At 51.2% G+C, this 27,908-nt stretch overlaps 2 protein-coding genes across 5 annotated transcripts in view; both read right to left on the reverse strand.

Annotated features, from left to right (window-relative positions):
* The window catches only part of GFOD2 (Gfo/Idh/MocA-like oxidoreductase domain containing 2), a 38,022-nt gene extending 32,679 nt beyond the window's left edge, over positions 1-5,343 (reverse strand). For all 4 annotated transcript variants that reach the window (XM_059903948.1, XM_059903949.1, XM_059903946.1 and 1 more), the window contains exon 1: positions 5,181-5,343. The gene's annotated coding sequence lies outside the window, so the exon portion shown is untranslated. The remainder of the gene's footprint in view (positions 1-5,180) is intronic.
* A 1,846-nt stretch (positions 5,344-7,189) lies between these two features.
* RANBP10 (RAN binding protein 10) overlaps positions 7,190-27,908 on the reverse strand; it is a 67,337-nt gene continuing 46,618 nt past the window's right edge. Inside the window, exons 4-14 of the mRNA XM_059904073.1 lie at positions 26,614-26,781; positions 20,186-20,208; positions 18,126-18,310; positions 15,610-15,722; positions 14,045-14,153; positions 13,796-13,944; positions 13,399-13,603; positions 12,221-12,342; positions 11,562-11,707; positions 11,133-11,244; positions 7,190-10,693 (exon numbers count right to left, since the gene is read on the reverse strand). Coding sequence (XP_059760056.1) covers positions 10,563-10,693; positions 11,133-11,244; positions 11,562-11,707; positions 12,221-12,342; positions 13,399-13,603; positions 13,796-13,944; positions 14,045-14,153; positions 15,610-15,722; positions 18,126-18,310; positions 20,186-20,208; positions 26,614-26,781 — 1,463 coding nt within the window. The 3' untranslated portion in view covers positions 7,190-10,562. The remainder of the gene's footprint in view (positions 10,694-11,132; positions 11,245-11,561; positions 11,708-12,220; positions 12,343-13,398; positions 13,604-13,795; positions 13,945-14,044; positions 14,154-15,609; positions 15,723-18,125; positions 18,311-20,185; positions 20,209-26,613; positions 26,782-27,908) is intronic.

The raw sequence follows: 27,908 nt of genomic DNA on the forward strand, positions 1-27,908 counted from the left end.
GATTTTGGGTGTAGGACGTTCTTAGGGCACCCCAGAACACGACAACCCTGACCGGTGTTCTCTAACTCTGTTATATGGCCTCTGGTCACCAGGAAGGTTGAGTAGTTCTCCAGTGACTGGACATGCCTGGTGTCCTTCACAAACATCTCCACTTGTATGCGGAAAACTGCTTACCAACTAGGCCATGATCATGTTCAGCTGTGTTAAACCTGAGATGTAAAATAATCTAATCTCAGGACAGTCTTTGCCATACCACCCCCTTTTTCCTGTTTTCCTTTTGGTTAATGTGTAATGAAGGAGGCCGGTTGCAAAATACAGGATGTATATGGGATATGACCACCTGAAAATAGCCATTCATTTTAGTATTTTAGAATTTTCTGAGTATTGTTTAAATGACGCTCAATGTCTTACCTCACTATTGAGACTCTAAGCTCTTTCAGGACCAAGACTGTATTAAGGAGATAACAGGTCCCTGAAACTTAACACTTCAAGGTATTTGGTAACACTTCTATAATAATTTGGAAATTACTTGAAGGCATTTAAATGTTCTTTGGACAACAATCTTAGCATATCAGGAATATTAAGCAGTGAAGGAAGGAGAAAGAAAGACAATAATTTTAAAAGAATAACCACTGTGATCAGGAGCAAGCCTTCCGCTGCGGGAACCAAAACAGCCGTTTAAGCACAATGATTTAGTTTCGAAAATAAGATCAGATAAGAAATACTATGTTCAATCATTTCCCCCATTGCTTCAAAAAGCAAGCTATGTCCCCTTAGCACCTGGCACAGGAATATGAGTGCAAAAGGCTGAAAAGTACCAGGAAGTACAGCTGATCTCTCTACCATCCCCCATTTCCCTGACAATGAGAGGATGCCTGGATGACAAATGCACATCTCACAGGCCCCCAGAGCCACCCCCAGAGAGGCCCCTCTGAGAGGATAACCATTTCCCAGCAGGAACCACCACCGAGCTGCAGAAACCATTAACCACGTACACCCTAAAATGTGCTTTGAGATGCTGTAACACAAAACCATCCATCAACAAGCACCAAAAGAGACCCTAAGGGTCAAAACTATTCATCAAAGAGCACCAAAAGAAATAGCAGTCTTAGAAAGCAGCATAAGATCTGTACAGTCACCTTTCAAATACATGCATGTAAATTCATTATCCTAGGTAACTGCACTACTGTTTGGTTCATGACACCTGAGTTAGGAAACATCAGTGCTGCCCCGTCCCTGCCACTGTTCTCCCTCCACCACTTTTAATACAGTCAGAGAGCAAGAAGGGGTGAAGGCTCGCAGAGAGAAAACAAGTTCAGTATCATTCTTTACACAAGCAAGAAACTTTCAGGAGGGGTTTGTTGGTTTGTTTGTTTTAATATTTACTCATTATAATAAAGATTTTGAGGTTGTAAAGTGATATGGTAAATCTCAAAGCCAAGTAGAAGCGTTTCCAGTTGTATTTTGGGATTATCTATTCTCATGAGAAATTGAGAGCTGACAGTTTGAGAGGAGCAGAGTTATCCCAGGCCAGAAAGGAAGACTGCGCTCAGTACTTAGTTCCCATTCCTCAAAGCTTTCGTTCCTAATCTTTCATAGTAGAAGACAGATAGGAACCGTTACAGAAGCAGCTTCTGGGAATGGCTCTGAGAGGTGGTGGGGAGACTGAGGTATCCCCACAGCAATTCCTGGCAATCCTGGGTCCCAAAGAATGTGGCATTTTGTCACTGGCAACCTTGAAAACTGACAGTACCTAGAACAAAGGCACTACTTGCAATTCCCCTTCTAAGAGCAGGAACTAAAGAACACGTGTCAAGGGTAGGGTTTGAGTGTATTTAAGTAATGCAGGAACATTCACCTCTTCCTTCTTAATGTTTAATCCTATTTTCTAAGTGTTCATTCCCATCATCATGAAAAAGAAATATTTACTCCATTTCTCATTTCCTTTGTCTGGGTTTAAAGACATGGTACTTTAATGAGCTCATTCCTGACCTAATGGCTAATTCATAAGTGAACATTAGTGTGCTGGGAAGTCTTACTGTTTTCATGTTTTTCTCAGTATCTTTTATCATTCTGATTTTCACGAGCCCAAACTTATTTCAACTATCTTTCATTCCCCACTCTTAAAAACACCTGACATCTAAATTTTCAAGTAATTTGGACTTTTAGGCTGTCCTGAAGTTTACTAATACAAAGCTGCTTTTATTTGTATATAAGAAAAATAATGTCCTATTACTATACTGTAAACGAATTCTCAAATACAGCAAAATAACCAATTTTTTTCTAGACACTGTCCAATTCTAATAGTGGATTTATCCTAGAATTGGACCTCCTATTATAAAAACACACAAGTGACTTGTTAGGCATCAGAAGGGCTCTTCTGCTTCTAAGTGAGTGGTCGCTGACTCCTGTGTTTTCCGAACACCAACTCTGTATCACAACTTCCTACATGAGATTACACTGTGTCCCCATTTTATTTCTCCTCTTATTGTATAACTAGAAAAGCAGTTCAGTGAAAGTAAATCCTGCTAGCATTACTGATTTATCTGGTAAGTTGGCCTGTTAAATACTGTTGATTACTACAGGCCAGGTTTGATAACTGCCCTCAGCTGTCCCAGAAAATGGAATGGATGTTAAGTAATTATTTGTCAAAGGTTTCACTGCCATAGCAATGAAGAAACACTTTGAGAGTGTGCACATCTTTCTCCTCTGAAAACAAGTGTCTTTCTGATTAGAGGGGCTAAAATAATGCACACAAATCCATGGGGCACACTCACCACATTTAAGCATTATCTCCTCCAAATGCTCATTCAAGGAAGTATTTGCACTGACATTCAAAGCACCCTCCCACCCCCATCCAGTGCCACAGATGGTAATTGCTCCCTTCCATCTACTTTGATTTTGGCCTACTTGTCTGTCTTCTATCTGGGCCAATGCTAAAGTAGTGAGGGTTTCTACATAGAATACAATAATTTTCATAAAGCTTTTCTGACAGGATTTGGTTAACAGTGTCAACGTTCCCCCACAGATTACATATCCTTCTGATAATACCCCATTATCTCTTAAGGTATTTATTTATACAAATATTTCCAGAGATGGAAGAAAAGTCAATAAAATGCAAAGCCGCAAAAGCCATAGTTATGGACAAAGGAAGAACAAAGCTTTCTTCCTTAAACTAATTTGACCTATTAACATTATCATACTTTCAATGCATCTTCTCTTATCACTCTGAGGGGTAAAAAAAAAAAAAAAAAAAAACAACCCTGCGGCAAAGTCAAATACACAGTGAAAATTAGTTTTATCAAGCTAGCAACAAACTGACTTCGATGATTAGAATCAGGGACCATCTTTTAAAAATCACACACTTCTTTTCCCCATATTACAAACACTTATGTCTTTTGGGGGAGTACTTTTTTTTTCATTGCTAATCCTACTACTAATGGGTTCTAGTATTACTGTAGAAATCACATATTTGAATTTTCCCAACAAATAAAAATAACAGATCCGATCCAGACCAATCATTCCATAGGAAAGGTATAGAACAACCAGGTGGTAAGAGAAAGTCCCTCACAATAGAATCTTTAGCTGTAAAATGGTGGGGGTCAGGTGGGTGTCTACCAATAGAACTGTCTGCTGAAAATTTTCAGTTCTTGGTACAGATAAATTCTCTAAACTCCTAGTCCAAAAGCAGTAACTTTTTCACATTTTCTGTAAAATGGATGGCCTTAAAACTCTTGTTCCCTGGTGTAGCTTTTCAGAAGGAAATGAGTTTCCTTATCAAGAATGTATCTAGGGGCTTCCCTGGTGGCGCAGTGGTTGAGAACCCGCCTGCCAATGCAGGTGACACGGGTTAGATCCCTGGTCCGGTAAGATCCCACATGCCGCCGAGCAACTAAGCCCGTGCGCCACAACTACTGAGCCTGAGCTCTAGAGCCCACGAGCCACAACTACTGAGCCCGCGTGCCACAACTACTGAAGCCTGTGCGCCGTGCTCCGCAACAAGAGAAGCCACTGCAATGAGAAGCCCGCCTACCACAACGAAGAGGAGCCCCTGCTCTCTGCAACTAGAGAAAGCCCGCGCCCAGCTATGAAGACCCAACGGCAGCCAAAAATAAGTAAATAAGAATGTATCTAGATTCCCTGACTACCATCTTCTCCATATCTCTCCACATCACAATAATGCATTAAGTGTCTTTTCTAATTTAAACAGTTGTTCCGTTCAACTGAAGGTCACAGACTCAGGGGTCTTCCTTCTGAGACCTTTGTGCCCCATAGCTTACAAAGGTCCTCTGCGCCCTGTGCGACCAGTTTCTGGATACTAAAAGCCACCTACTTCCTTCCTCGTGTGTCTTGCCCTCAGCATGACACTGTGGGAACAATGAACATAAATAAGGTTTATAACCTTCCTTGGTGTCTATCCAAGGCAGCTTTAAACTTTTCTACTCCTGTCTTGTTCTTTAGATGCTGCTGTAAACTCTTCACACCACCATTCACAAGTCCTGATCTCCCGGCCCCCTCTTCCTCCCTCACCATTCATCTGATAATGCCTTGAGAATACTTCACCTCACCTTTTGTCTTCGCAAGTCCATCTGTTTCCTTCTTGAGCTTCAAAGGTAGGTCAGGCCCAGGGAGATCTGGCCAGTGGACACTCCGAGACTGGCAGAGCCACCGCACCTTCTGGAGTGTCCCTTCTCCCACCTGCCACCTGAACGCTCTTTTCTTAAAGATTTATCCCCCCAAAGTACCATCTCACTCTGAAGGACGATGGACCAGCTACCCCACAAGCCCTTTGTCTGAGGTTCCCATACCTCACATTCTTATCCACAAAGCGTCGGTCCTCACACAGGTAGGGGGTTCTGCTCGGCACAGGGCGGGGGAGCCTAGGTTTTCGCGTCCAGTAAAGGGATGGGTTATGGCCGAGGTCCTTCCAGGAGCCAAAATTCTAAAATTCTACGACCAAACTTGCAGGTCCTATTTCTGAGGCGGGAGGACGAACTCTGGGGAGACCCCCGAACTCCGAGCCCGCGCTGGCTGTTAGAACGGCCCCCTCCAGCCCCAGCTCTGCATATCCCCGCCTCCGACCTCGGGCGCCGGGCCGCGGAGGAGGCCCGGCAGGCGCCCGCTCGCCGCCGCGCCATGCCCTTCTTCATCCTCACCCGCCGTCGCCGGCCGCCTCTCACCTGGCAAGCTGGCATGCCCCGCCCTGCGCCGCACCGGAGACCAAGGGTCTGGACGGGTCTCGGCGGCCAACAGCCCTCCTTGAGGGAGGCTGGCGGGGTCGCACGGGCCCCGGAATCTAGCGCGCCGCCACCGGGAACGCGCCGCCTGGTTTCTAAGGAACCGGGGTCTGGAAAGGGAGGGGCGGGACGGCGGGAGGTCTGCGCATGCTCCCTGACGGGGGTGGACCAGCGCAGGGAGGGGCCGTGGCCGAGAGCTGCGCATGCTCGCTGGTTGGGGGCGGAGGTTAAGCAGTCTGGCTGGAAGCCCTGGTCATTCGTTTCCGGCGGTGGAGGCAGCAGGCGGAGAGGTTTCCCAGCCTAGGCTTCTTTCCGGTCCGTTGCCCAGCAGCAAGAGCGAGGAGGTTCTGAGTAGTGTGGTGGGCGTTGGTTGTCCCAGAAAAAAGGAAGGTCTGCTGCTGGATAACGATGTATCTCTGCAGAACGACAGTTCTCTCGAATTCGCCGGACTTCGCGGCTTTCTGACTCCTAATGACTCGCTTTTTCGTGCCTGTCTGGGGTCCTCTTCTGGATGTTCTTTGGTTGTTCCTTACATGTCAGTGCTTTTCAAGACTGTGACCTCAGTCCTCCTGATCTCTTTACTGGAACCTATTTCCCCCCAAATAAATACCACTTTGTAACGGGACTACCCTTTGTCTCACCAGACTGTCCGCTAGAGCAGCGAAATAAACCTGTAAGCCTTAGTGTAAAACAGGCTATGTTGGAAATGTGTCTGGAGGGAAATGAATTTACTGTGGCTTTACTTATAGAACCAGGACATTTGTGCTTAATCTAATACTCCACTCTTCCCTGTACACTAGTTTTTCCCTGAGAGTCCTGTAAAATGCCCCTGAGGGAAGCATTCTGTAGTAATTAAGTTTGGAAAATGCTGGGTTAAGCTACACATCTTAACACAGGATTTTTAGAGCTTTCAATTAGTGGGTGATGTTCACTGTGAGCATCCATGACAGCTTTCATTATTTACTGGGTCACAGAACCCTTTTCCAGTTCCAGGAAACATGTCTCTCTGAGATAGATCTATATGCTCTCCAGCAAACCTCCTCACTCCAGTGACTTTTAGCCACCACCCATTCCCTTCTGTTCCCTGTATTATCTTGTGGATAATATATCCCTATATTATCCATCCTTTCACCCCAACAAAAAGCCTGCAGTTGCCTTGTCTCTTGCTACCCCGATCTCCCTCACATCCGGTCACTCATCCTGTGGTGCTAACATCCCCTAAATATTTCTCAAACCTGCCTTCTTGTGTTTGGCCTTGTCCTTCTAGATGGTTTCTTTGCTTCTAGTCTTGTCTCCAGGTGGACAGCAGCATAATCTATTTTATGCCTCCTCTGCATAAAACCCTGGTGCCTTGGGAGCAGAGGAGGCAGCTTGAGGCAGGAGCAGGCCAGTCACACTAGGGGGCATCCTCATGGAGGCAGGGTGGTCATATGTACTGTGTCCCTAGGTGCCAAGCCCTGCCCTATGCATGCTGTAATCCTCTGTCACCACAGGGAAGCAGGACTAACATGTTAAGAATGGGGAAAATGAAGCTGAGAAAGGTTAATTTTCTGGGGTCACCCAAACTGGGATTTTGAGCATGAGCTCTTTTTCCTCAGACTGAAAGGAAGCTAACCTTAATACCCCTCAGAAGAGTTCTGACCAGTGTTTGGAGCGAGCGTATTTAGAATGCATTAAAATCTTACTTTGAGGAGAAGAAGTCCTATGGCCCACCTTTTTGTATTTGCTACTTTTTCTTTGTCTCAGATGAAAGCTGTTTCGCGGGAGAGAATCAAAGCTTTAAGTATCTATGCTCTTGGGGGTCTTGCAAAAGTCTTGAGAATCCTTGAGACACCAGGGGCCTAGGCACTCGACAAGTAGACTGGGAAGGGGCCAAGCCCTCCAGGATGGCTGTGCCACACTAAGGGTGCCAATCCCAGTAAGACTCACAACAGAGACCAGACACTCGTGACTACTCATGGATGTGTATTTTAATAAAAATAATTCTGTCAAAATACAACAGGAGTTTTTTCATCTCTCAAGTACAATTTAATAGGATGTTTTGTGTTAGAATTCTCTCTAAACCCTCCCACACCCACAAGTTTCATGCTAATGCCAAGTATCAAATTGCGAGGACAAAGGCAGAACCAGTGTGCACAACGTGGAGGACGTCTGTGTCGGCTGTAGTTACTAATGGAGGAAAACCCAATGCAAAGAGGCTGCGCCTCAGGCAGCCAGAGTCCACAATCTGGCCACAGGTCCGTGTGCACGGGGCTGGTGGTCAAGTAGGGCTCTCCTGCCCAGCTGCCACACAGTGTGCATACCTGAGTTGTGAGCAACCAAAGGAACTTTCAGCTCTGACAGGTCTCTGCCTCATCTTCTTTGTGCTTGCTTAAGGGGTAGGAAGGTGCTGGGAGGCTGGGCAGTCCCCGCTTCTCCATCTCTTGGTGTCCCTGTTCTGCCGGCCGACACCCAGCCACAGACCCATGTAGGTGAGGAACAGGGGTTCTGGCTTTCTTTGCGTGTCCGCCAGTTCCTGCTCTGGAAGGAGCGACCATTTGGTGAAGCAAGAGGAAAAGGTAAGTAGGGAAGGCTGCTCCCCCAGGGCTGAACAACCCAACAGAGCCAGGTCTTCTTCCTGCCTCCTTGGTTCAAGTTCAGCTCTTCACCGAGACTCCTCCCAGGTGCCTTCCCCACTCTCGGCTCCCGGAAGCAGGCTGGCAGGACTGGGTGTGCATAAGGGGCTCCTCGGGCTGGCAGGCAGGCCTGGACTATCAGCAAGACAGTGGGCTCAAGCAGCTTGAGTTTGGTCCTCTCCACGGCTTGTGGGGCAAAGGCTTATGTCCCAAAGTTATGCTGTCCAACTGGGACAGAAAGCCCCTCTGGAGAGGAACAGAGTAAACAACTTGGACTCAGCTGAAACAGTGAGATAAGGCACAGAAAATGGGGAGGTGGCCATGGGTACTGAGTGTGAGGCAGGCGGACACCCAACCCCAAGCAGCACACAGCTGTCCTGAGCCCTCCTGGGCCGCTCAGCCGCTCTACAACCCAAGCCCAGGCACCCATCCCCATCCCTGACACACCCCTGAAGGTACCAGCTGCGCAGACACTGCTGGAGGCCTCGCCAGCCTAACCCCTCACCCACCATTCAGCTTTAGGACTAAACAGTGTTGTCCAATCCTCAGGGATGAGGTTAGTCCCAGTTCTGCCCTAATTTGTTGTGTGACTTTGGCCAAGTCACTTAATCTCCTGGGCCTGTTTCCTTATCTATAAAAGGAGAGGATTGTTGGAGTAGATGTTCTCTGAACTTCATTCCAGTTGCAAAAGCCTCTGGTTTTAATTCCCAATCCTGCTTGCTTCTGACCATTTTAAGAGCCTGATGTTTCCAACTTCCTGGTTTGGGAGCTAGGCATCCCCAGGTTTGCACAGGATGAATTTCCTTTACAGACAGGACAACACCTCCCTGATGGGTTGCGGTCTCTGGGATGCCAGCTGGGGCCCTAGTAGGGACCAAGAAAAAAGCAGCAGCCTACAGGATCATGTCCCAGGGCAGAATTCTGGGAGAGCACAGGGCCACTGGGCCCATCACCAGCAGTTAGTACAACTCAATCATTTCTCTTGTTGTCCAGCTGTAGGCCCAGCGAATCCTGGTGGGCACTGAATATCTCAGGCCACGCCAACCATTCCTGAATCCACTGATGGAGAGCAGGAGCTTGGCCAGCCCAGATCCAGGCAGGGACTGGAAGCTCGACTTCTGACCCTGCCCCTTTGCAGGGGCTGCCTGGGCACTCCCTCCCACTGTGAGGCCGATGGGGAAATCCCAGCCCATCCTGGTGCTCCTCTGGTAGGCCTCTTCCCTTTCTTCCTCCTGGGCAGTCTGTCCTCTCCACAGATGGCTGGCCTAAGTCCTGGCAGCATCGTAACCCTTCCTCTCCTGATTCCCTGATGGCAGTACCGGGACTGTTTTTGACCCATTAGCTGTGAGGATCCGTCTGACATGGACAGTGGGACATTTGTAAAGCCCATGAGGTCCTTTCCTCTGGCCAGCAAATATTCTTAACAGTCTTTCCTAAGAGTGGCCGGGGCCAAACTGCAAAGGAGCTGCCTGGCACAGCTACAGTGAGGCCTGGCCTAGGGGGTCAAGGGTTCCATCCACTCCAGCGACTGGCAGCCCAAAAATCTGTCTCCACAAGGTCCTGGCTTTTCAACAGAAAGCATCAATTCCATCAGAGCTGTGCAGAGACGGTGAAGATCCAGGCAGGAAGAAGGCAGCCCCTGTATTCAAGGGCCTCTGTCCTGGGTATGGAGACTTCCTCCCCGCAGCCTGATACTCAGCAGCTCTCGGGTCAAAGGCAGGTAATTTCCAGGCAATCAATTTAGAGTAAATGAATTATTTGGCCATCTTAACAACAAAGGTAGGCAGGATGTTGAAAAGGGAAGAGAGAGAGAGAGGCATGGCAGGCAGTGAGAGGCAGGGTAGAATGGTAGATAGCGTGCTAGCCAAGGACCCTCTAACTCCCTTGCTCTGCTGTGTAGCCCCGGGCCAATTCATCTCTTCTTTGGACCCTTGGCCCTGCAGTTCTCTGCTCAGTTCAGCTCTCAGGGGCCTAGGCACCCACACCTCTCAGATGCTGCAAACCAGCTTTTAGCCTGACCTGCCCACTATGTGGCCCCCAAAGCCTACTGGGCTTCCCTAGGCTGCAGCTGGGCCTGTGGCTCAACAAAGGGGAAGCCTGAAATAAACGAATCACTTGGCTGAGGTGACAGAGATGATTCTTTTTTAATGAGTTGGACTCAAAAACATATGGTGTCTGGACAGCTTCACCCAAGAGGTGCTGGACCACTAACACTACGATAAATACTGTGTCTTTTTTTAATATATATATTTATATATATATATATATATATATAATCTCATTTTTTTTTACTTATGAAAATAATAAGCTATCACCAACTTGGATAGGCTTCACCACTAAATTAGCAGAAACCAGCTCAGCACAAACTCTCCAGAGATAAATACTGGTGGCTCAGTCAGGAGGGGAAAAAAAAAAGATTAAAAAACCCCAACCTCTCCTCAAAACAAACCCCTTCTTTCAAAACAGAAGTAACCAGACAATACTGTGTCATAGGCCGCTGCACATGAAGGGGGGAGAGAGAGAGACTGAGGGTGGGAGAAAAAGAAAGGAAGGAAGGGAAGGAAGGAAGGAAAGGAACGGGGGAGGCCAGGCAGGAGGAGTGGACTCTGCCCGTGGCTTCCAGGTCCCTGCACCAGGTGCCGATGGAGGGCAGGGCTGCTCCAGCCCTGGGGCCGAGGGAGGGCCAGGTGGGGCCAGACAGTGTGGTCAGCTAGTGCAAGTAGTCGTCGACTCTGGCAAAGGAGCAAGATCCCAGGCCCGCTCGGGCCATGAGCCGTAGACATTCAGATGCCTGGCCCAAGGCAAGCATCAGAGGGGGCTGCTTTGGCAGGTTCTGAGACTCTGTGGAGAAGAGACAAGGCCTGGTCACTACCCTGCTCAGGGCTAAGCCCAGGTCAAAGTTCCCTTGGGAGCAGAAGGTTGGGGGAGTGGACAGAATCTCTTGGAACAGAGCATTCATGTGTCTCTGTGTGAGTGTGTCCCAGCCACCAGGCCATGGCCCTGCCTGTGAATCTCAGCTTTCTTTAGAGCAATGAGCTAGCCAAGGCCCAGGGTCATAGTCTAGGGCCCATCATGATCTAGCCAGCCAACTCAGTTGGGCAGAGGGAGGTCAGGGTTTAGGTTCAGCTATGGGAGCCCAAGAGTCCTATGGGTCACCAGAGAGCCTCTGGGCAGAGCTCACTGCCCAGATCTGGATAAACATCAGCAATTTCTAGGGAGGGGTGAAGGGGCCAACCTAGGTACTCATAGGCCAGCTTCTGTTTTTGTTAGATCCACTTACCTAAAATGGCGCTGTTGAGGGCAGCGCATACAGGCTCCCTCTGGATGGGGTCAAGCTGCTGGCCAACTGGGCAGCTCCAGGGGTCTGAGTACGCAAGCAGGCTAAAGGCATCCTAAAGGACAGGGCATTCTTGAGAGGATTGTGGCACGCACCACGCACCCCCTCCTCCATGGCTCCAGGGGGATACAGTGCCCTGTGTGATGCCCACGGAGAGCACAACATACCCCGACTGAAGGGTCAGGTAGGGCTGTGTCCTCCCCAGAACCTAGAGAGGGTGGGGTGTACCCTGAATGTCCTGTTCCCCACGGTAGACTTGACTAGAGCCCACACTGTCCTGTTGCTGCTGCCTGCCCCCAGTGCCCTCCCAGTCACCCTGCCCCACCACCAAATGGGGGCCCATTCTGTATGAGGGCCTGGCTTGTTCTGTACCTGCAGCATCTCCGTGTGGGCCAAATTCTTGCCGTATTCCCGGCCCAGCTGCTCACTCAGTGCCTGCAACTCACGGCCAAACAGGATAATCCTTTCTGTGGCCGCCTGATTGCCCCCGCAGAGCTGCCGCCGAGGATGCCCATCATCTGCACCCAGAGCCCAGCAGAGAACACATCAGGAGGGATAAAGAGAGAAAAGGAGGACTAGGGTGTGGACCCCAAAGAACACGACAAGAAGGACCTTGGCTGGGGGTAGGGTGGGGTGGTGCAGCTTCTGCTAGAGGCAAGTGAGGGCAGAGAGGAGCAGGTGGACCATCCAGAGCTGAGCTCTTCTTCGTCCACCTAGCCCATGGTCTAGGAGTCAGACAGGACTCAAAGCTTGCCCTCTTCCCACCCTCTGCAAGATGCAAGGGTGTTCATAAGGTGTCTGCTCTCCCCAACTCCCTCCAGCCACAAACGCTGGGAACTTGTTCTGGGCAGCAGGCTGAGGCCTTCCCACCTCAAGCACCGATTCATGATTGGCTAAGGAGGCAGTGGACCAGATCTGGATAGAGCTTCTCAAGCCACCAAAGCCTGCCCATCCCAACCCCCACAGAGGGGAGAGGGCACCGGGACTGAGCAATGCCGCCTGTGGAACACCATGCGGGGGCATGGCCTTACCCATGCTGGACTCATCCGTCTGCAGGTCCTCATGCTTGTAGGCACCATTGACAATGCGTGTGGACATGCTCTCCAGCACACCATTGGGGTAATGTTCCGCCTCCATCTCCATCTCACTGTCGCTGTGGAGAAGGGTTGAGGTGGGAGTTAGCAAAGGGGATGTGACTGGAGCAGCCTGGTTGGGCCTCCATTTAGGTTTTAGCCGCAGTATGCAGTGGTAAACTGAGGTCCCCAAAGGGCATGAAGGACAGCTCCCAGGTTTCCCAGGCTCTAACACCTGGGCCCTACTGTGACACCAGCCATCCCAGAGGCTTGTTACCTCACTCCCACTCTGGTCCCCATGCTGCCTCCGTGACCGTCCCCACCCTGGCCCTCCTCTGAGTTGGCACACCCCTTCTATACACCCCCTGACCCCCAATGACCAGGGCAGGTAAGTCCTGATAGGCATCTCTGGGAGCCAAACCCAGGTCATCCCTGTGGCATGCTGGAGGGCTACTGAAAGCCACCTACAGTCTGAAACCTAAAAACCCTGCCTGCCCAACCTGGCTGACCACAAGCTAAGCCCAGTAAAAGCTCCTTTAGTATAGACCCTGGGGGTTCTGAGAGGCCTGGTATCCTTGGAGGCAACCACATTCTCAGTGTCAGTGCCTCTGGAGAAAGACAGGGCCAAGGAAAGTGGCAGCTGAATCAAGAGTTGGACCAGGCTTCCCTGGTGGCGCAGTGGTTGAGAGTCCGCCTGCCAATGCGGGGGACACGGGTTCGAGCCCTGGTCTGGGAGGATCCCACATGCCGCGGAGCAACTGGGCCCGTGCGCCACAACTACTGAGCTTGCGCGTCTGGAGCCTGTGCTCCGCAACGGGAGAGGCCGTGACAGTGAGAGGCCCGCGCACCGCGATGAAGAGTGGCCCCCGCTCGCCGCAACTGGAGAAAGCCCTTGCACAGAAACGAAGACCCAATGCAGCCAAAAATAAATAAATAAATAAATTTATTAAAAAAAAAAAAAAAAAGAGTTGGACCAGAAGCTGGAGCCAATGCCAGGCCTGGTGGGTCAGCGGTTACTATTCCAGGCACAGACCTGGGATGGAGGTGGGGGGTAAAGGGCAGGGTGGCGCTCAAAGGACAGGCTGCAGTGGGCGCAGAGCAGAAGGCAGGAGGAAGAAGCAGAGCAGAACAGGCACCTGGTCTCCTGGTTACTGGTACTGCTGTGGGGCTGGGACTTGGTGGAATCTGTTGAGTTGGACTCGGAGTAATTGACTGAGGATGGAGATGAGGAGGATGAGGACGACGACGAGGAAGAGGAGGAGCTGGGCGGAGGGTATTTACTGTGGTTCTGTTTGCTCTTGGTGGAAGCGACGCCATTGCTGCAGCTGGGACTATCTGCTCCTAAAAGCCGGGGAACAGTCAGAAGAGGAGGGGCAGCTTGCCATCAAGCAGGGCCCCAGGAATAACTACAGTGGTCCCATTTCCCTTCCCCCAATCCAGCAGCAAGCCCTGAGCCCATCCCAGGGAAGGGTGTATGGGTGGCCTTGCTTCTCCACACCAGTTCTTCCCAGAGCCCTCTGGAGAGTGGCTGACCTGTGTTGTGCATGTGGGAACTAGTGGGGCCGTGTCGGGGGCTGAGGCTTGGGGAGCCAGGGTAGCTGTCCTGGGACTTGGGGCTTCGGGAGCTCAAGCTGCGGACCTCACTGTCAGTCCCATTCACCATCTCCACAAACTGTCGGCACCTGCAGAAGGAGCAGAGCAGCAACGCTCTGGGCTTGGTCCGGGTTGTGTATGCCCACCACCAGCTGGGCTGTGGGGGACCTGACGGTGCCCCAAACTTACTTGAGCATGAAGAGCAGGTTGGGGTTGTGCTCCAGCAGCCCTGGGTAGAAGCGCTGTGTGGTCTCAATGGCCTCACCCACACGGCCCTCCAGCACCAGCTTCTGGATCTCTGTAGAGAGCAAGAATGCGGCAGTGAGCGAGGGGCCGCAGACCTTCCTCACAGCCACACGTCTACACACTGCCAGCCCCAAGCACGGACCAGCTGACAGGTGGGCTGGTTCAGAGTGGCAAGCCCACTGAGATGCTCACAGAAGAGGCTGAAGAAACAACCTGGCCATCCAGCCCCACAATAGATCCTGGTTTCTGTCAAGTGTCAGGTAGTCCTCAAAGAATAAGAGGGGAAAATGGAGCGGGGTGCTCTTAGCCCAGAGGCAGCAGGTTGAGTTTGGAGGCCTGCTCCTATGGAGTACAGGTTGCCAGGGACCCGGGCGGGGGAAGAGGTCCTGGCTGTGGGAGCATAATCTAGGGATGGGCACCCGGGCAGCTTCGTGGCCTGAGAGGCTCCTCTTCAGACAGACTTCTCTCCTCAGGCTTCACAGGGGGTTGGCATGGGAGCTCATGGATTCTGGGCCAGGGCCCATGTCTCGGCGGTCTTCAGGGGCTGCGGCGCGCCCCCTGCTGAGAGAGGAGGTCATCCTCCTCACACTGGCAGCTCTGACGTTGACACCTCTCAGGCCATCGGCATCGTGCTCTTGCCCTGGGGCCTGGTGCGTCTTGCTGGGAGCGACTTCTGGGTAGATCCCAAGTCTGGGATCCCTTTCCGACTGTCTGGCTGGGCGTGGCTTCTCTGGGAGACACAGACACATGCACATACACAGAGATGACAGGCTCAGAGTGACGCAAGCAGGCACACACAGGCACACGTGTCCACACACACCTACTCTCCCTCACTCTCCTCTCCTCTTCCTATCTCCTTTCTGGGCTGTTTCCTCTTTCCCAGCACCCTCCTTCCACAAAAGAGCCCCAAACACGCAGTATGCAGGCTAGTATGAACACCAGGAAAGCGTCCTTTGGCTCCTTCTTTGTCTGTCTGCAAAGCCCAGGACCAGAGGCGGGAAGCAGAGAGAGGTCTACCCCAGTGGCCACGGAGCATCAGCCTTCCCCGTGTCTGACTGCTTCAGTCCCCTCTCCGCCCAGGGGCAGGCAGAACTACTAAGGTTGAGTAAATGGTGGCAAAGGCAGGGCACTGAACTGGTAAGATGCAAACACACTCCTTCTAGAAGACCGTGAACAGGAGGCTGAGTGGAATCCAGGATGCAGGAGAAAGGAAAAAAGCATGGAGGAAGATCCAGCCATACCAGGCCCCAGCCTGCGCCAGGCCACCAGAGTATGCACTAGGGAGGCTGCACCGAGACATTCCCATGCTGCTGGACTGTCCTTCTGGACAGTGTGGCCTTGAAAGAGGGACAGAAGAAGGGCCTGGGGCTGGGCTGTGGGCTGGTCTTCTGGTGAGGACCTGAGCTGAACAGACTCCTGACAGGTTACCCAAGGCTGCCATGAGCCAGAGAGCAGAATTAGGGACAGGTGAGAGAGGGAGGGAGAGGGGAGAGGAGAATCAACCTTACTTTGTCTGTTCTTTATGGACGCTTGTTCTTCCTGAATCGGGGTTTCAGTCATTCGGGCAAAAGCCGTGGCCGTGGCACAATACCCATGATGCACCAGGTAAGATGAGACCATGCTAGAAAAAAAGGAAACGCTCAAGGTGACACTTAAGAACTGCATTTCTCACCAACCCCCTGATGGGACAGACTATCTCCCTGTTAGGTTTTCCCTAAACATATCTTAAAGGTGCAACCTCCACAGAATAACAAAGGGGCTGAAACAAAATGAGAACATCCCCCAGTGCTCATGCAGTCAGGCGGGAGAGGGGCAGGTCACCACATCTGTCCTCACAGCTTGGAGGAGTGGCTGCAGTTTCTCTGGGATATACTGCCCACAGGCGGGCAAGTATGACAACAAAAGTACATACAGAGGCACATACCGTCTCCTTATAGAAGCGGCTGCCTCCTGTGACCTGCAGCAAACCCAGAGACTGCCGAGAGTCTCTATGAGGGCTTCCTGGATGGGCAGCCAGCCACGCAGTCTGGCAGCTGCCCAGTGACGATGCATGCCATGTGCGTACCTTCTACAGACACAGGAGCTCCTCTGCAGGTGCCCCACGCGCCCGGCAGAAGCATTCCAGCTCAGGTGAACCTGGCCCTCGGGAGTGTTGGCTCCAGACGGTGATGGGGAGCTAACCCACGACCCAAGTTACTCCACGATACACAACAAATTAAGGGCCCAAGAAGCCAAGGTTTCAGGCAGTAGCATGGCCAACAGGAACACAATCTTTGGGAGATGGCCCTGAGAAGCCTGATGCCCAGAAACCATTTAAACCCACCCAAAGCTGGCTAAGCAGCTGCACACGTAGAGTCCTCATATCTGATGTGTACAAAAGTGAATACCTTGGTGTGTGCATATGTCAATGTCATTATTATAACTGCCAAACACAAATGTCTGAAGGGCTGTCATGTGGAAGGCACAGAAGTTCAGCTGTGTGTTCCCTCATGTTTTAAGGGGTAAATGAGATGATCCACATAAAGTGCCTAGCAAAGCAAGAAGTCAATATATACAACCTCTTATTATGAAATTATGTATTTATAACATTAATTATGAATAAGAATTATAATATTTATATTATTATAAACACAAGGGCAAAAATTCTTGATAAAACATGGTTCAGATGCGCCCATATGCACATCAGAGGACACTAAAATGTACAGTCCCTTTGACTCAGTAATTCCACTTCTTGAAAGGACACCCAGAAAATAATCTTAAATATGGAAAACTCTTTATGTACAAAACGGTGACCTACACAAGCAAGAGAGAGGAAATAACCTGAACCTACCACCAAGGGAAGCCAGCCAAGGGGCTTGTGGCAAATGTGTCTGCGAGATAATACAGCCATTAACGATGTCCATAAAGCGAAGTTATATGAAATCACAGATATGAGTTATATGCAGGTCTCAGCAAATACTACATATGAACACACACAGGCACACAGATACATACATGTAAACAAATACACCCACATGCTGAGCCCAGGCCCTGTCAACTGAGAGTATTAGTCCCTCCCCCACACAGCTGGGGCAGCTCCACCTCTCCCCTTGCCTGTCCCAGCAAGCCTGCTATGGGGACTGGCACCGTGCTGGCCCTCCAAGGAAGGGCTTCTTATAAGTTCTGGGGGCTGGGGACATGATGTAGTAGTGCTGCTATTCCTGAGAAGGGTCTGGCCACCTAGCCCCTGCCTCAGCCCTCCCATGGGGCCTGCCTCAATATCAATCCCTAAAGAAAGGAAGGCTACACAGAGAACCCAGTGTGCACCCCACCCCCACCCGCTGGACTCTGGTACCCCGGTGTCTGCAGGGCAATGACCAGAGCTAGTAGAAGCCCAGCCCTTCTCTGCCCACCCCTGGGAGCCAAGCTAACAAACTAACCCACCTCCTGGCAGAGTGGGTACAGGTCATTGCCTCACTCAGGCCTGCAGCTGTCAACTGGAAGAGAGAACCATATCTGGCCTCCCTTGGGATTCTCATCAAGACTGTCTCCCAGGAGAGGCTGGGAATTAATCAGCCAAGAGCCAGCTAGGTCCTAGGCAGGACCCTCTTCACACCACCACTGCCACAGATGCAAGGGACTTAGCTGGATCTGACCCTGAGAGGTGACCTTAGGCCAGAGTCATGGCATGACAGACACTCCCTATGATGGAAAAAAAAAGTGCACAGAGGAAGATACCACAGGACGTACTAGCACATCCTCTGCAAAATGACCTGGGGAAGGAAAACAGCCCTGCTGGTGATATTACATACAGGGCCTTCCGATCCAGTTGAGGGGGCAAAGGTTTAATTAGGAGCAGCTCTGGAGAACTGAACTAAGAGAGGAGCAGGAGAGCAGCAGGCAGAGTCATCCTGGGAGTGCTTTCCAGAAGGAATGCTACCCACTAAAGTTCACAAGAGCAGCTTGTAGCAGTACAGGGGCCTACAGGAGAGTGAGGCCCCTGGGATGGGGCAGGGCTGGGTAAGGGCGGGAGCGGGGCACTCACTTCTGCAGCACCGCCTGCCACTCGCCAAGCCGGGCACTGATGGGGAAGCAGTGGACAGTGCCCTGGACCTTGGCACGCCACTCCCGCATGTAGTCCTCAATGTCAAACAGGAAGGGCTGCTGCCCAAAGTTGGCGTCCACAATCTCCCCAGGTGTCTGCAGGCCTACGGTGGGGTAGAGGTTGGCCTGAGGAGGAGAATGAAATGTCAGTTGGGCCCTGAGGGCAATGGGGCAGCAGGGCCTCGCCTCATCTCACCTCCAGCACAGAGGGGAAGGCGCTGGCTCCTGCAGGCCGTTGCTTTGGCTTTGAGAGAATTGCAGCATGGCTGGGGGAGGCAGGGCTAAGCCACATTCTGCCCACCTCCCTAGCAGAGACACTATTCCCCAAAGTTTGAGGGGAGAAAGCAAAAGAAAAGCAAGCCAGGCTCAACATGGAGTCTCTTGCCCTGCATCAGAGGCTGTAGTGTTCCCAAAGCCCAAGGCCCCCCTTCGGGACTCAGCCAGGGCACAGAGAGGCAGGCTGGGCTCCACAACCCTGCAGGTGTGCCCATGAAGATCTGCTGCAGGGGTGGATGATGGCTCCTCTCAGAAAGATCCAGGACCAAGGATCCCTTTGCTACAAAAAAGGGGGGTATATAAGGGGGCAGGAAGGGATGCGGGGAGAGAGGAAAGGAGGGGAGGAAGAGGAAAGTATGGCCAAATGACCAAGGGGGTTAGGTGGTATGGACCCCCTGACACTGGAAAAGGGTAAAGAAAGGCTGCTGCCCTTCCTGTCTGAGGCTCACTAAGAGGAGGATCTTCTGGCCAGTGAGGTTTGGGCATGTCCCTCTGGGTGTAGGGCTCCCCGCTTCCCATCTATCCCCTGCCTTGACCAGCTTTTGCCAGGTCGCTCCCTCACTCCATGCCTCCTATGGCTCCCACTGCTACAGCCCAGTGTCTCACCAGCCTCCTCCTCATTGTCCCCGGGTCCCCAGTCTTCTCTTCCACCTTCCATCCTCAGACCACGTATCATTCCTGACTACCACGTGCTGGTACTGCACACTGGGTTCAGCCTTTCTAGCACTTGGCACAGAGTGCCATCACATCCACGTCTGGGTGTTTCATGTCATACCTCCACCACTAGACTCTTCCCCACTCAGGGTCAGAATGCTCCTCCTGTGTCTGTTCTCTTTCTTTGCTTAGGACCACAGCCCCTCTCTGGGGACTCCAGGTTGGAGGGAAGGATTTTGATACATAGACAGAGGTTCTAACAGGATCCTGCATGGTGCAGTCTGGGCTTCAGAAGGCCCCTCAGATCACAGGGGCATTTCCTATTCCTAGAGCATCACAGGGGAGCCCAGGATCCCTAAGCAGCCCCCAGAGTCAGCAAACCTTTCCTCCTTCTAGACCCCAGCCAGGGCACACAGAGCCAGGCCAGGCTCCCAGCATTCTGGGTGGAGGCCCTGCACGTGACAAGGCCTGTGATGACTCATGACAAGGAAGGACTGGAGTGCAGGAGGTGGGATGAGCCCTGAATGAAGCCAGCAGGAAACCTCACCCTTTTCTAAGAGGAGAAAACCCCATAAATCTCACCTCTCTGGCCCAGGAGTACCCTGCACAGTAGCAGGTTCAGTCCCCTAGGGCACTGGCTTTCCTCAGGGATCTTTGATGGGTATGCACAGGGACCTGGCTCCCTAACAGTTCAGGAACAATTTTCTATATGAACAATTTTCTATACTTTGCACACAGGTCCACTGGTTATAAGCCACACAGAACTGGTTCAGACCAGCTGAGCCATGGAGCTACCTCATCTCTGCCCACACTGTCCCCCACCTCCTAGCTGCCTTTGGAAATGCCACAAATCTCTGTCACCTGCTAAGAGACATGGAGGAAGACCAGGCCTTGTTGCTGGAGAGAGAAGGCTGGCAGGTACCGCCTACTGGTACCTTCAAGCTGACAACACAGCACACATCCCTGGCTGGGGAGAGGGCAGTACTCCACACCCTGAACTTGCAGGTAACACCATGCCCTTTCCCAGTCGGCCCCCGGGGCCAGAGCAGGAGACCCAATAGTAGTACTTACCGGGAGGTCTGTGAAGGCTATACCTGTGGAGGGAAAGGAACAGTCATCAGGCCACCTGGTTTCCCATGTCTCTGTGGGCCCCGCGAGGGTCCGTCACAATGGCTGGGGAAGGAGCTGGTCACCACACCTCCCCTATGGTGAAGGACAAGCACTAGCCAGGGCTTGGTAGGTTTATTTTTTATTTTACTTTATTTTATTTATATTTTTAATAAATTTATTTATTTATTTATTTTTGGCTGCTTTGGGTCTTCGTTGCTGTGCGCGTGGGCTTTCTCTAGTTGCGGCGAGTGGGGGCTACTCTTTGTTGCGGTGCGCGGGCTTCTCATTGTGGTGGCTTCTCTTGTTGTGAGCTCTAGGCACGCAGGCTTCAGTAGTTGTGGCACACGGGCTCAGTAGTTGTGGCTTGTGAGCTCTAGAGCGCAGGCTCAGTAGTTGTGGCGCACGGGCTTAATTGCACCACCGCATGTGTGATCTTCCCGGATCAGGGCTCGAACCCATGTCCCCTGCATTGGCCAGCGGATTCTTAACCACCGCGTTACCAGGGAAGTCCTGCCTGGTAGGTTTACACCCTGGCCTTCCCTTTGCTGAGTCGCTTGGCCAGAAGTGAAGTCAGATATTTGGGTATTTGTCCACAGCATTTCTACCCTCTCAGGGAAAACCTGCTAGGAAGGACTAAACCCAAATGATCTACCGTGAGGCCTCTCTAGGCCTATTTGTTCTCTTGATCCAACATGTATTTATGGAGACCTCCTGTGTATGCCAGGCCCTTTCCCATCCATTACCTCATCTGATCCTCATACCAACTATGGGTAGCAGGCTTTCTTACCCCCATTTTACAGATGTGGAAAGTAAGCCTCAGAGGTTAAATGATTTGCCAGCAGTCATAAAACCAGCAGAAACTAGTGGGACTGGACTCATTCCTAGTCTGATGCTCCAACATCATCTCTAAGCTGACAGAGCAGTGGAGACAGAGAAGGCGGCAGCTGCCCATCTTCAGCCCATACTTGCCCAGAGTCCCCAGAGATTCCGAGTTGACAAAGACCAAGTTAACAGTGGCCTGTGTACCCTCTGAACCCTCCTGCCAAGAGAAGAAGCTGTGTTTCTAGGGACCTTAGTCCTGAATCAGAAGTGAGGGTAGAAGGGATAGGGACCCTAAATATAGGAAGAGCCCTGAGCAGGAGAGGGGCCTCAGCATATCTACCAGAGCATTCGTATTTTGCAGATTGAGAAATGACTCAAGGCCCAAGGACACTCTCCCAAGGGCTCATAGCCTTCCCATTTTTTAAAATTCTTATATCTTCTAGAAGCTCCTAAGCTTTTGGCCTGAGAGGTTTTCAAACCACTGACTAGAGGTCCCTGTCTGCTCCCTCAACTCCACCCCAAAAAGAAACTGAAACCCAGCAAGACTGAAGAACAGGTGAGGGTCTGATGATAGGTCTCCCAGTAAACCTGGGGCCAGAATCCTGACAGCAGCCAAGTGAGCATCCCATGTTCTTCCTCTGTGCTGGGCACTGGAATCATGTCTTACAAGGAAGCATTTAATCCTCAGAACAACCCTGGAAGGTGTATACTGTCTCTGACACTAGTTTACATATGAAAAAACCAAGGCACAGAGAGACTGTTTACATTCTTTACTGGGCTATTTTGCTCCTCAGTGAAAGAAGTTCAGAAACCCATGACCTTCCTGCCTGAGGCAACTCCTGAGCCCCACAAGCAGAGTCAGCAGTCACAGAACTAGCAGGATGGAATCTGGAAGCCCCTCCATGTCCACCCACCAGGTCTGCATGGGAGCTGCCCCCATGAATCTCAGTGTGGCCAGGCAACTGCTGCTGTACTCCCAGGCTCATGAAGAGGCCCACAGAACCCTGGAAGAAAGCGGAGTCCAGGCTCCATCAATTATCTGCAGTGTGACCTTTGGCAAGCTACCCAACCTCTCTGAGCCCATCTGAAAAAAGGGGGTAACAATATACCCAACACCTCAAGAAGGAAGGAGAAACAGATTCTCTATGAAAGCTGCTTCATAAACTGTGAGGTCTAGGTACAAGTTGGCTACAGTTGCGCCACAGGGCGAGACAACTGCCACATTTCTGCCCAGGGGATGACCTACCCGGGTTTGCCTAGCTCTACTCACAGTGGGACTCAGGAAGGACAAGGCCTTGAGGTGCTTCCAGGAAGATGAGGAAAGAGGCTACTCCACCCCCTATTGCACTGAACAAGGGCAACACTGCTCCCTATAGCCCTGTAGGTCTCTGGGAGCCTCCACAAAGACACTGTGATGGCAAGATCTGAGATGGCCCAAGGGAAGATCTGAGAAGGTCCAGGCAAAGATCCAGGATGCAAATAGGACATTCAAACCTGCTGCTAAGAAGTACACTGAGCCAAAAAGACATAGCTCAGGGGTCACTGAGGCTGAGGGTATAAAGAGCCTGTATAAAAATTACTCTGGGGACTTCCCCGGGTGTTCAGTGGTTAAGAATCCGCGCTTCAGGGCTTCCCTGGTGGCACAGTGGTTAACAGTCCGCCTGCCAATTCAGGAGACACGGGTTCGAGCCCTGGTCTGGGAGGATCCCACGTGCCGTGGAGCAACTAAGCCCAGGCGCCCTAGAGCCCGTGCTCTGCAACGGGGGAGGCCACCGCAATGAGAGGCCCATGCACCGCGGCGAAGAGTGGCCCCTGCTCGTCACAGCTAGAGAGGTCCCGCACGCAGCAACGAAGACCCAACGCAGCCATACATACATACATACATACATACATACATACATACATACATACATAAATAAATTTTAAAAAAAGAAAAAGAATCCGCGCTTCCACTGCAGGGGGTGCGGGTTCGATCCCTGGTGGGAAAACCAAGATCCCACATGCTGTGCAATGCAGCCAAAAAAAAATTACTCTGAAAGCTCATGGACCACTTGTGGGTGAGACGTCAGTCTCCAGTCTCCATTCACTCAGTGTTCATTTGTTCTCCCGTCAAGTATTTGCTGAGACCTCCCAGGAGCTAGGCCTTATGACAGGCAATAGGGAACCAGCTGTAAGCCTGGCCCTAAAAGTGCTGCAAACTCCAGCAAGAGAGATGGCATGCAACTAGTAATTACACAGACAACTGACCAATGACACACAGGGTGAGTGTTGTGACAGAGGACAATGGAGCAAATAAAAGGAGCGGGGCGGCCAGAGGCAGGAAACATCACTCTGCTTCTCTAAAGAGAGAAATGTTCTGAGGTTAGAGAGCAATGATTGGCTCACTGATCCTGCGTGAGATTCTGAAGTGCATTATATTGATAAGCTGGCTTGTGAAAAGGAAACAAGGTCATTAGAAGATTCACCAAGTGGTCTATAACTTTCACTGGCTTCCCATCAAATTTCGTGATCTAGAAAATGCAGAGGACAGGTCATATCCATTTTTTAGTAAGGTCTCAGTAGTATCCTTGTGGAAAAGACAGAAAAACACAAGATTCAATTAACATAATGAAGTGATTCTTAAATGGCTGGTGTCTACCTGGACAAGCTGTAGGCTGAAGGGCTCAAATCCAGCCTTGTCCTCTTCCAATATTTTTATCAATATCTTGATGAAAACACAAATAAACATGTTTATCAAAATTTAGGTTAATACAATGCTGAAGAGGATACCAAATATTCGAGATAGAAAAAGCAAGACCAAAGAAGATCGTGACAGGCTAGAAAAATAGATAATATAGGCCTAAAGGAAGTTTTATTACAAGATGTGTCAGGTCTTCCATGGGGTCTATATAAACACGTACTAGGGGGGACTTCCCAGGTGGTGCAGTGGTTAAGAATCTGCCTGCCAATGCAGGGGACATGGGTTCGAGCCCTGGTCCGGGAAGATCCCACATGCAGAGCAACTAAGCCCGTGCACCACAACTACTGAGCCTGCGTGCCTAGAGCCCGTGCTCCGCAATAAGAGAAGCCACCGCAATGAGAAGCCTGTGCACCACAATGAAGAGTAGCCCCCACTCACTGAAACTAGAGAAAGCCCGCTCGAAGCAACGAAGACCCAACGCAGCCAAAAATAAATTAATTAATTAAAAAAACCCAAACCAAAACAAAAAAAACATGTACTAGGGAGAGGAGTTTTTATTTTTTATTTTTCTTTTTTTTTTGGTTGTGCCGCGCGGCACGTGGGATCTTAGTTCCCCAACCAGGTATCAAACCCGTGCCCCCTGCAGTGGAAAGTGCGGAGTCTTAACCACTGGACTGCCTGGGAAGTCCTGGGAGATGAGTTTTTAAAAACAGTGTGAGGGGGCTTCCCTGGTGGCACAGTGGTTAAGAATCTGCCTGCCAATGCAGGGGACACAGGTTCAAGCCCTGGTCCTGGAAGATCCCACATGCTGCGGAGCAACTAAGCCCGCGCACCACAACTACTGAGCCTGAGCTCTAGAGCCCACGAGCTACAACTACTGAGCCCACGTCCCACAACTACTGAGCCCATGCACCACAACTACTGAAGCCCGCGTGCCTAGAGCCCATGCTCCGCAGCAAGAGCAGCCACCGCAATGAGAAGCCTGCGCACCGCAAGAAAGAGTAGATCCCGCTCGCCACAACTAGAGAAAGCCCACGTGCAGCAACGAAGACCCAACGCGGCCTAAATAAATAAACAAATAAATAAAATAAAAACAGTGTGAAGGTCTGGGCTGAGATTAAGGTGGCCATGAGCTCCTTAGGGACCTAGGGATCTGACTGACAAAGAGCTTAGAGCCCAGAGGCGGGAGGTGCAGGTGCAGAAGGGACAGCAGATATGCCCCAAATCTTATGTCCCACAGCAGGTGCCATGCTCTGAGCAAAGTGTGGACAAACTGAAGAGATGTAAGGAGGGCAAGTATTCAGAGCAGACGGGCAGAACTGGGCCTGGCTCGGAGGGGCAAGTGAAACAGGGCTTGGGTAAGGACTGATAGCCCATAACAGTGGCCCCTGGGACTCTGACAGCAGAAAAGTTAAGAGGCAGGAAATAGCTGGAGTCAGAGAACAGAGTGGGGAATGAGGAGTCATCTTGAGACCTTGGCCTTGCCCTCCAGCAGCTAGCTCCTCACAGGCTGGATACCAGCAACTGCAGCTAGCTGGCCATGGATTTCAGGGGAGAGTTTCTCCGGATGTGCACCTGGGTCAGCTCTGCATCGTCTGTGCTATGCTCTTGGCTGCCCATTCTAGGCTGTGGCATCTGACTGCCCTGTTGAGGAATGCTGGCTCCTGCTCGCTCAGCCCCAGCCGCAAGTAAACCCCATTTCCACTCAGGTCCCCTGATTTTGCCCGGGCTCATCTCCTGGAGAAGCCACAGAGGGATGTGGGGAGTGGCAGCCACCTTTTGACTGCCCCGCAAACCAGGGGAAGTGAGCCTCCTACAAGTTGGGTTCAAAGTAAAATGCCCAACTCCCTTTCCTGGCAAGGCCTGTGGTCAACCTGGCTGATAGGGTTCTGCCAGATTAGAGACCTCTGCAAACCCAGGTAGGCTGGCCCAGCAGTTAGGTACCACCTCAGGGCCACTTTGGCCATGGGTTCCACTCACTCGAGGGCCAAATAGCAGTCAGCCCTACTACGGCAAGGTGTCAGAATAGCCAAAGTTCCTCTCTCTCTTAGTTTCTAATCCTAAATTCCTAAATGTGTACAGGACTACTCTTCAAGGTATCCTCCAGAGTTCTCAAGACCTTCCAAGGACTGCTGCTTCTCCTGGGTTTCTGATCCTAGTTGACAGCACAACTAATCCAGCCACTTTACCATGTTCCCTTCTTTCCAGTGCACCCCATCTATCACTAAGCCCCGCTGCGGCACCCCTAGGCCTTTGCAGGCCTGTTCTCCACTGCCTGCACCCATCACCACGGCCACAGCTCATGCCACCTGCCTCTTCCTCAGCCCTTACTCCAATCAGTCCCTCCTTCTCAGTTTAACCAAAGGGACTTTTTCAATATAACTCTGTCCAGGTTGCTGTCTATTAACCACAAACAGGCCAGAAGAGACCTGACCCCATCTGACTCCAGCCTGTTTACCTCCTGTACTAGAGCAGCCCTCACTGTTGCTCCATAGCAACCAGTGCCCTGCAGAAGGGCCAGAGAAAGTCTGGGCCCAGGCGACAGGCATACACATCACTACCACTGTCAAGTAGGTACTAGGGCCCCTCAAACTTCTCATTGACCCTAAACCTCGCTCCAACGAGTGTCACACAGGCCAGGAGCATGACCACGACATTGCTGCTCTCTCAGCACTGACCCAGGCTCGATAAATGCTGCTGAATGGATGGATTAACAAAGGGACCACTTCTATACCCTCCGTTCCCCTTGCAGGGCTCTGATGCTAGGAAATGGCTGCAGTTGCCCTGAGCTCAGCAGAGGATCTACAACACTGCTTTGGCTTCAAAGCCTCTCACCAACCAAAGTGGCTCCACAGGGCAGACCCTCCAAGGTCTCCTATGTACCCACCAAGGCTGTGGCCATTCTTCGTGTAGAAGCAAGTGCCATTGATGAGGTTGACGCAGCAGCCAATCACGTCTCCTGTAGTGAATGTGGGACCATAGGGCTGGCCAGTCCCCGAGGAACAGAAGGAATGCCCATCATCACCATGGTAACCATAGGAATGTTTATCCCAACCTGTGGGGGAAAAGAGAGCAAGAGCTGAGGTGAGGTACTTGAGAGAAAAACAAGACAGTCACAGAAGCCCACCCAGGTCTGAGCTCCTCTCCCTAGCCTGCTACCACCTCACCAGCACTCCTGGCCTCTCACAGAGCCAGCTGTGGGCAGGGTCTGGCTATGCTAAATGAGCAGTGAGTTCAGCAAGTCACTGCCCTGAGGAGTTGAGGCAGCCCTACTGAAGAAGGAGCCCAAGCTGTGGTTGATAGGAACCAAAACCATGAGTGCCCTGGAAGGGACTTATCAGAGGGCCATGAAACAAGGAGGTAGTTGGGGAAAGCCTCATGAAGGAGAAGAGGCTTGAACTGAACTCTGAGGTGTATCATGGTTGTTGTTTTTCTTTTTTTAAATTTATTTATCTTATTTATTTATTTCTGGCTGCACTGGGTCTTCGTTGCTGTGTGCGGGCTTTCTCTCATTGCGGCGAGCGGGGGCTACTCTACATTGAGCTGCGCAGGCTTCTCATTGTGGTGGCTTCTCTTGTTGAGGAGCAACGGGTTCTCGGCGCATGGACTTCAGTAGTTGGGGTGTGCGGGTTCAGCAGTTGTGGCTCGTGGGCTCTAGAGCGCAGGCTCAGTAGTGGTGGCACACGGGCTTAGCTGCTCCGTGGTATGTGGGATCTTCCTGGACCAGGGATCGAACCCGTGTCCCCTGCATTGGTAGGTGGATTCTTAACCACTGCACCACCAGGGAAGCCCCTGATGGCTTCTCTTTGTTGTGGAGCACGGGCTCTAGGTGTTTGGGCTTCAGTAGTTGTGGCACGCGGGCTCAGTAGTTGTGGCTCATGGGCTCTAGAGCGCAGGCTCAGTAGTTGTGGAACACGGGCTTAGTTGCTCCACAGCATGTGGGATCTTCCCAGACCAGGGCTCGAACCCGTGTCCCCTGCACTGGCAGGCAGATTCCTAATCACTGTGCCACCAGGGAAGTCCCATGGTTGTTGTTCTTTTAATGTTTTTTTTAACTTAAGTATAATTTACATGTAATAAGAGTCTTCCTTTTTAATTGATAGTTCAACAAGTTTTAACAAATGTTACCACCACCACGATCAAGATATAGAACATTCCCATCACTCCAAAAAGTTTTCCCTC

This window comes from Balaenoptera ricei, chromosome 19 (assembly GCF_028023285.1).
Source record: "Balaenoptera ricei isolate mBalRic1 chromosome 19, mBalRic1.hap2, whole genome shotgun sequence".
In the NCBI taxonomy this organism is placed as follows: Eukaryota; Metazoa; Chordata; class Mammalia; order Artiodactyla; family Balaenopteridae; genus Balaenoptera; species Balaenoptera ricei.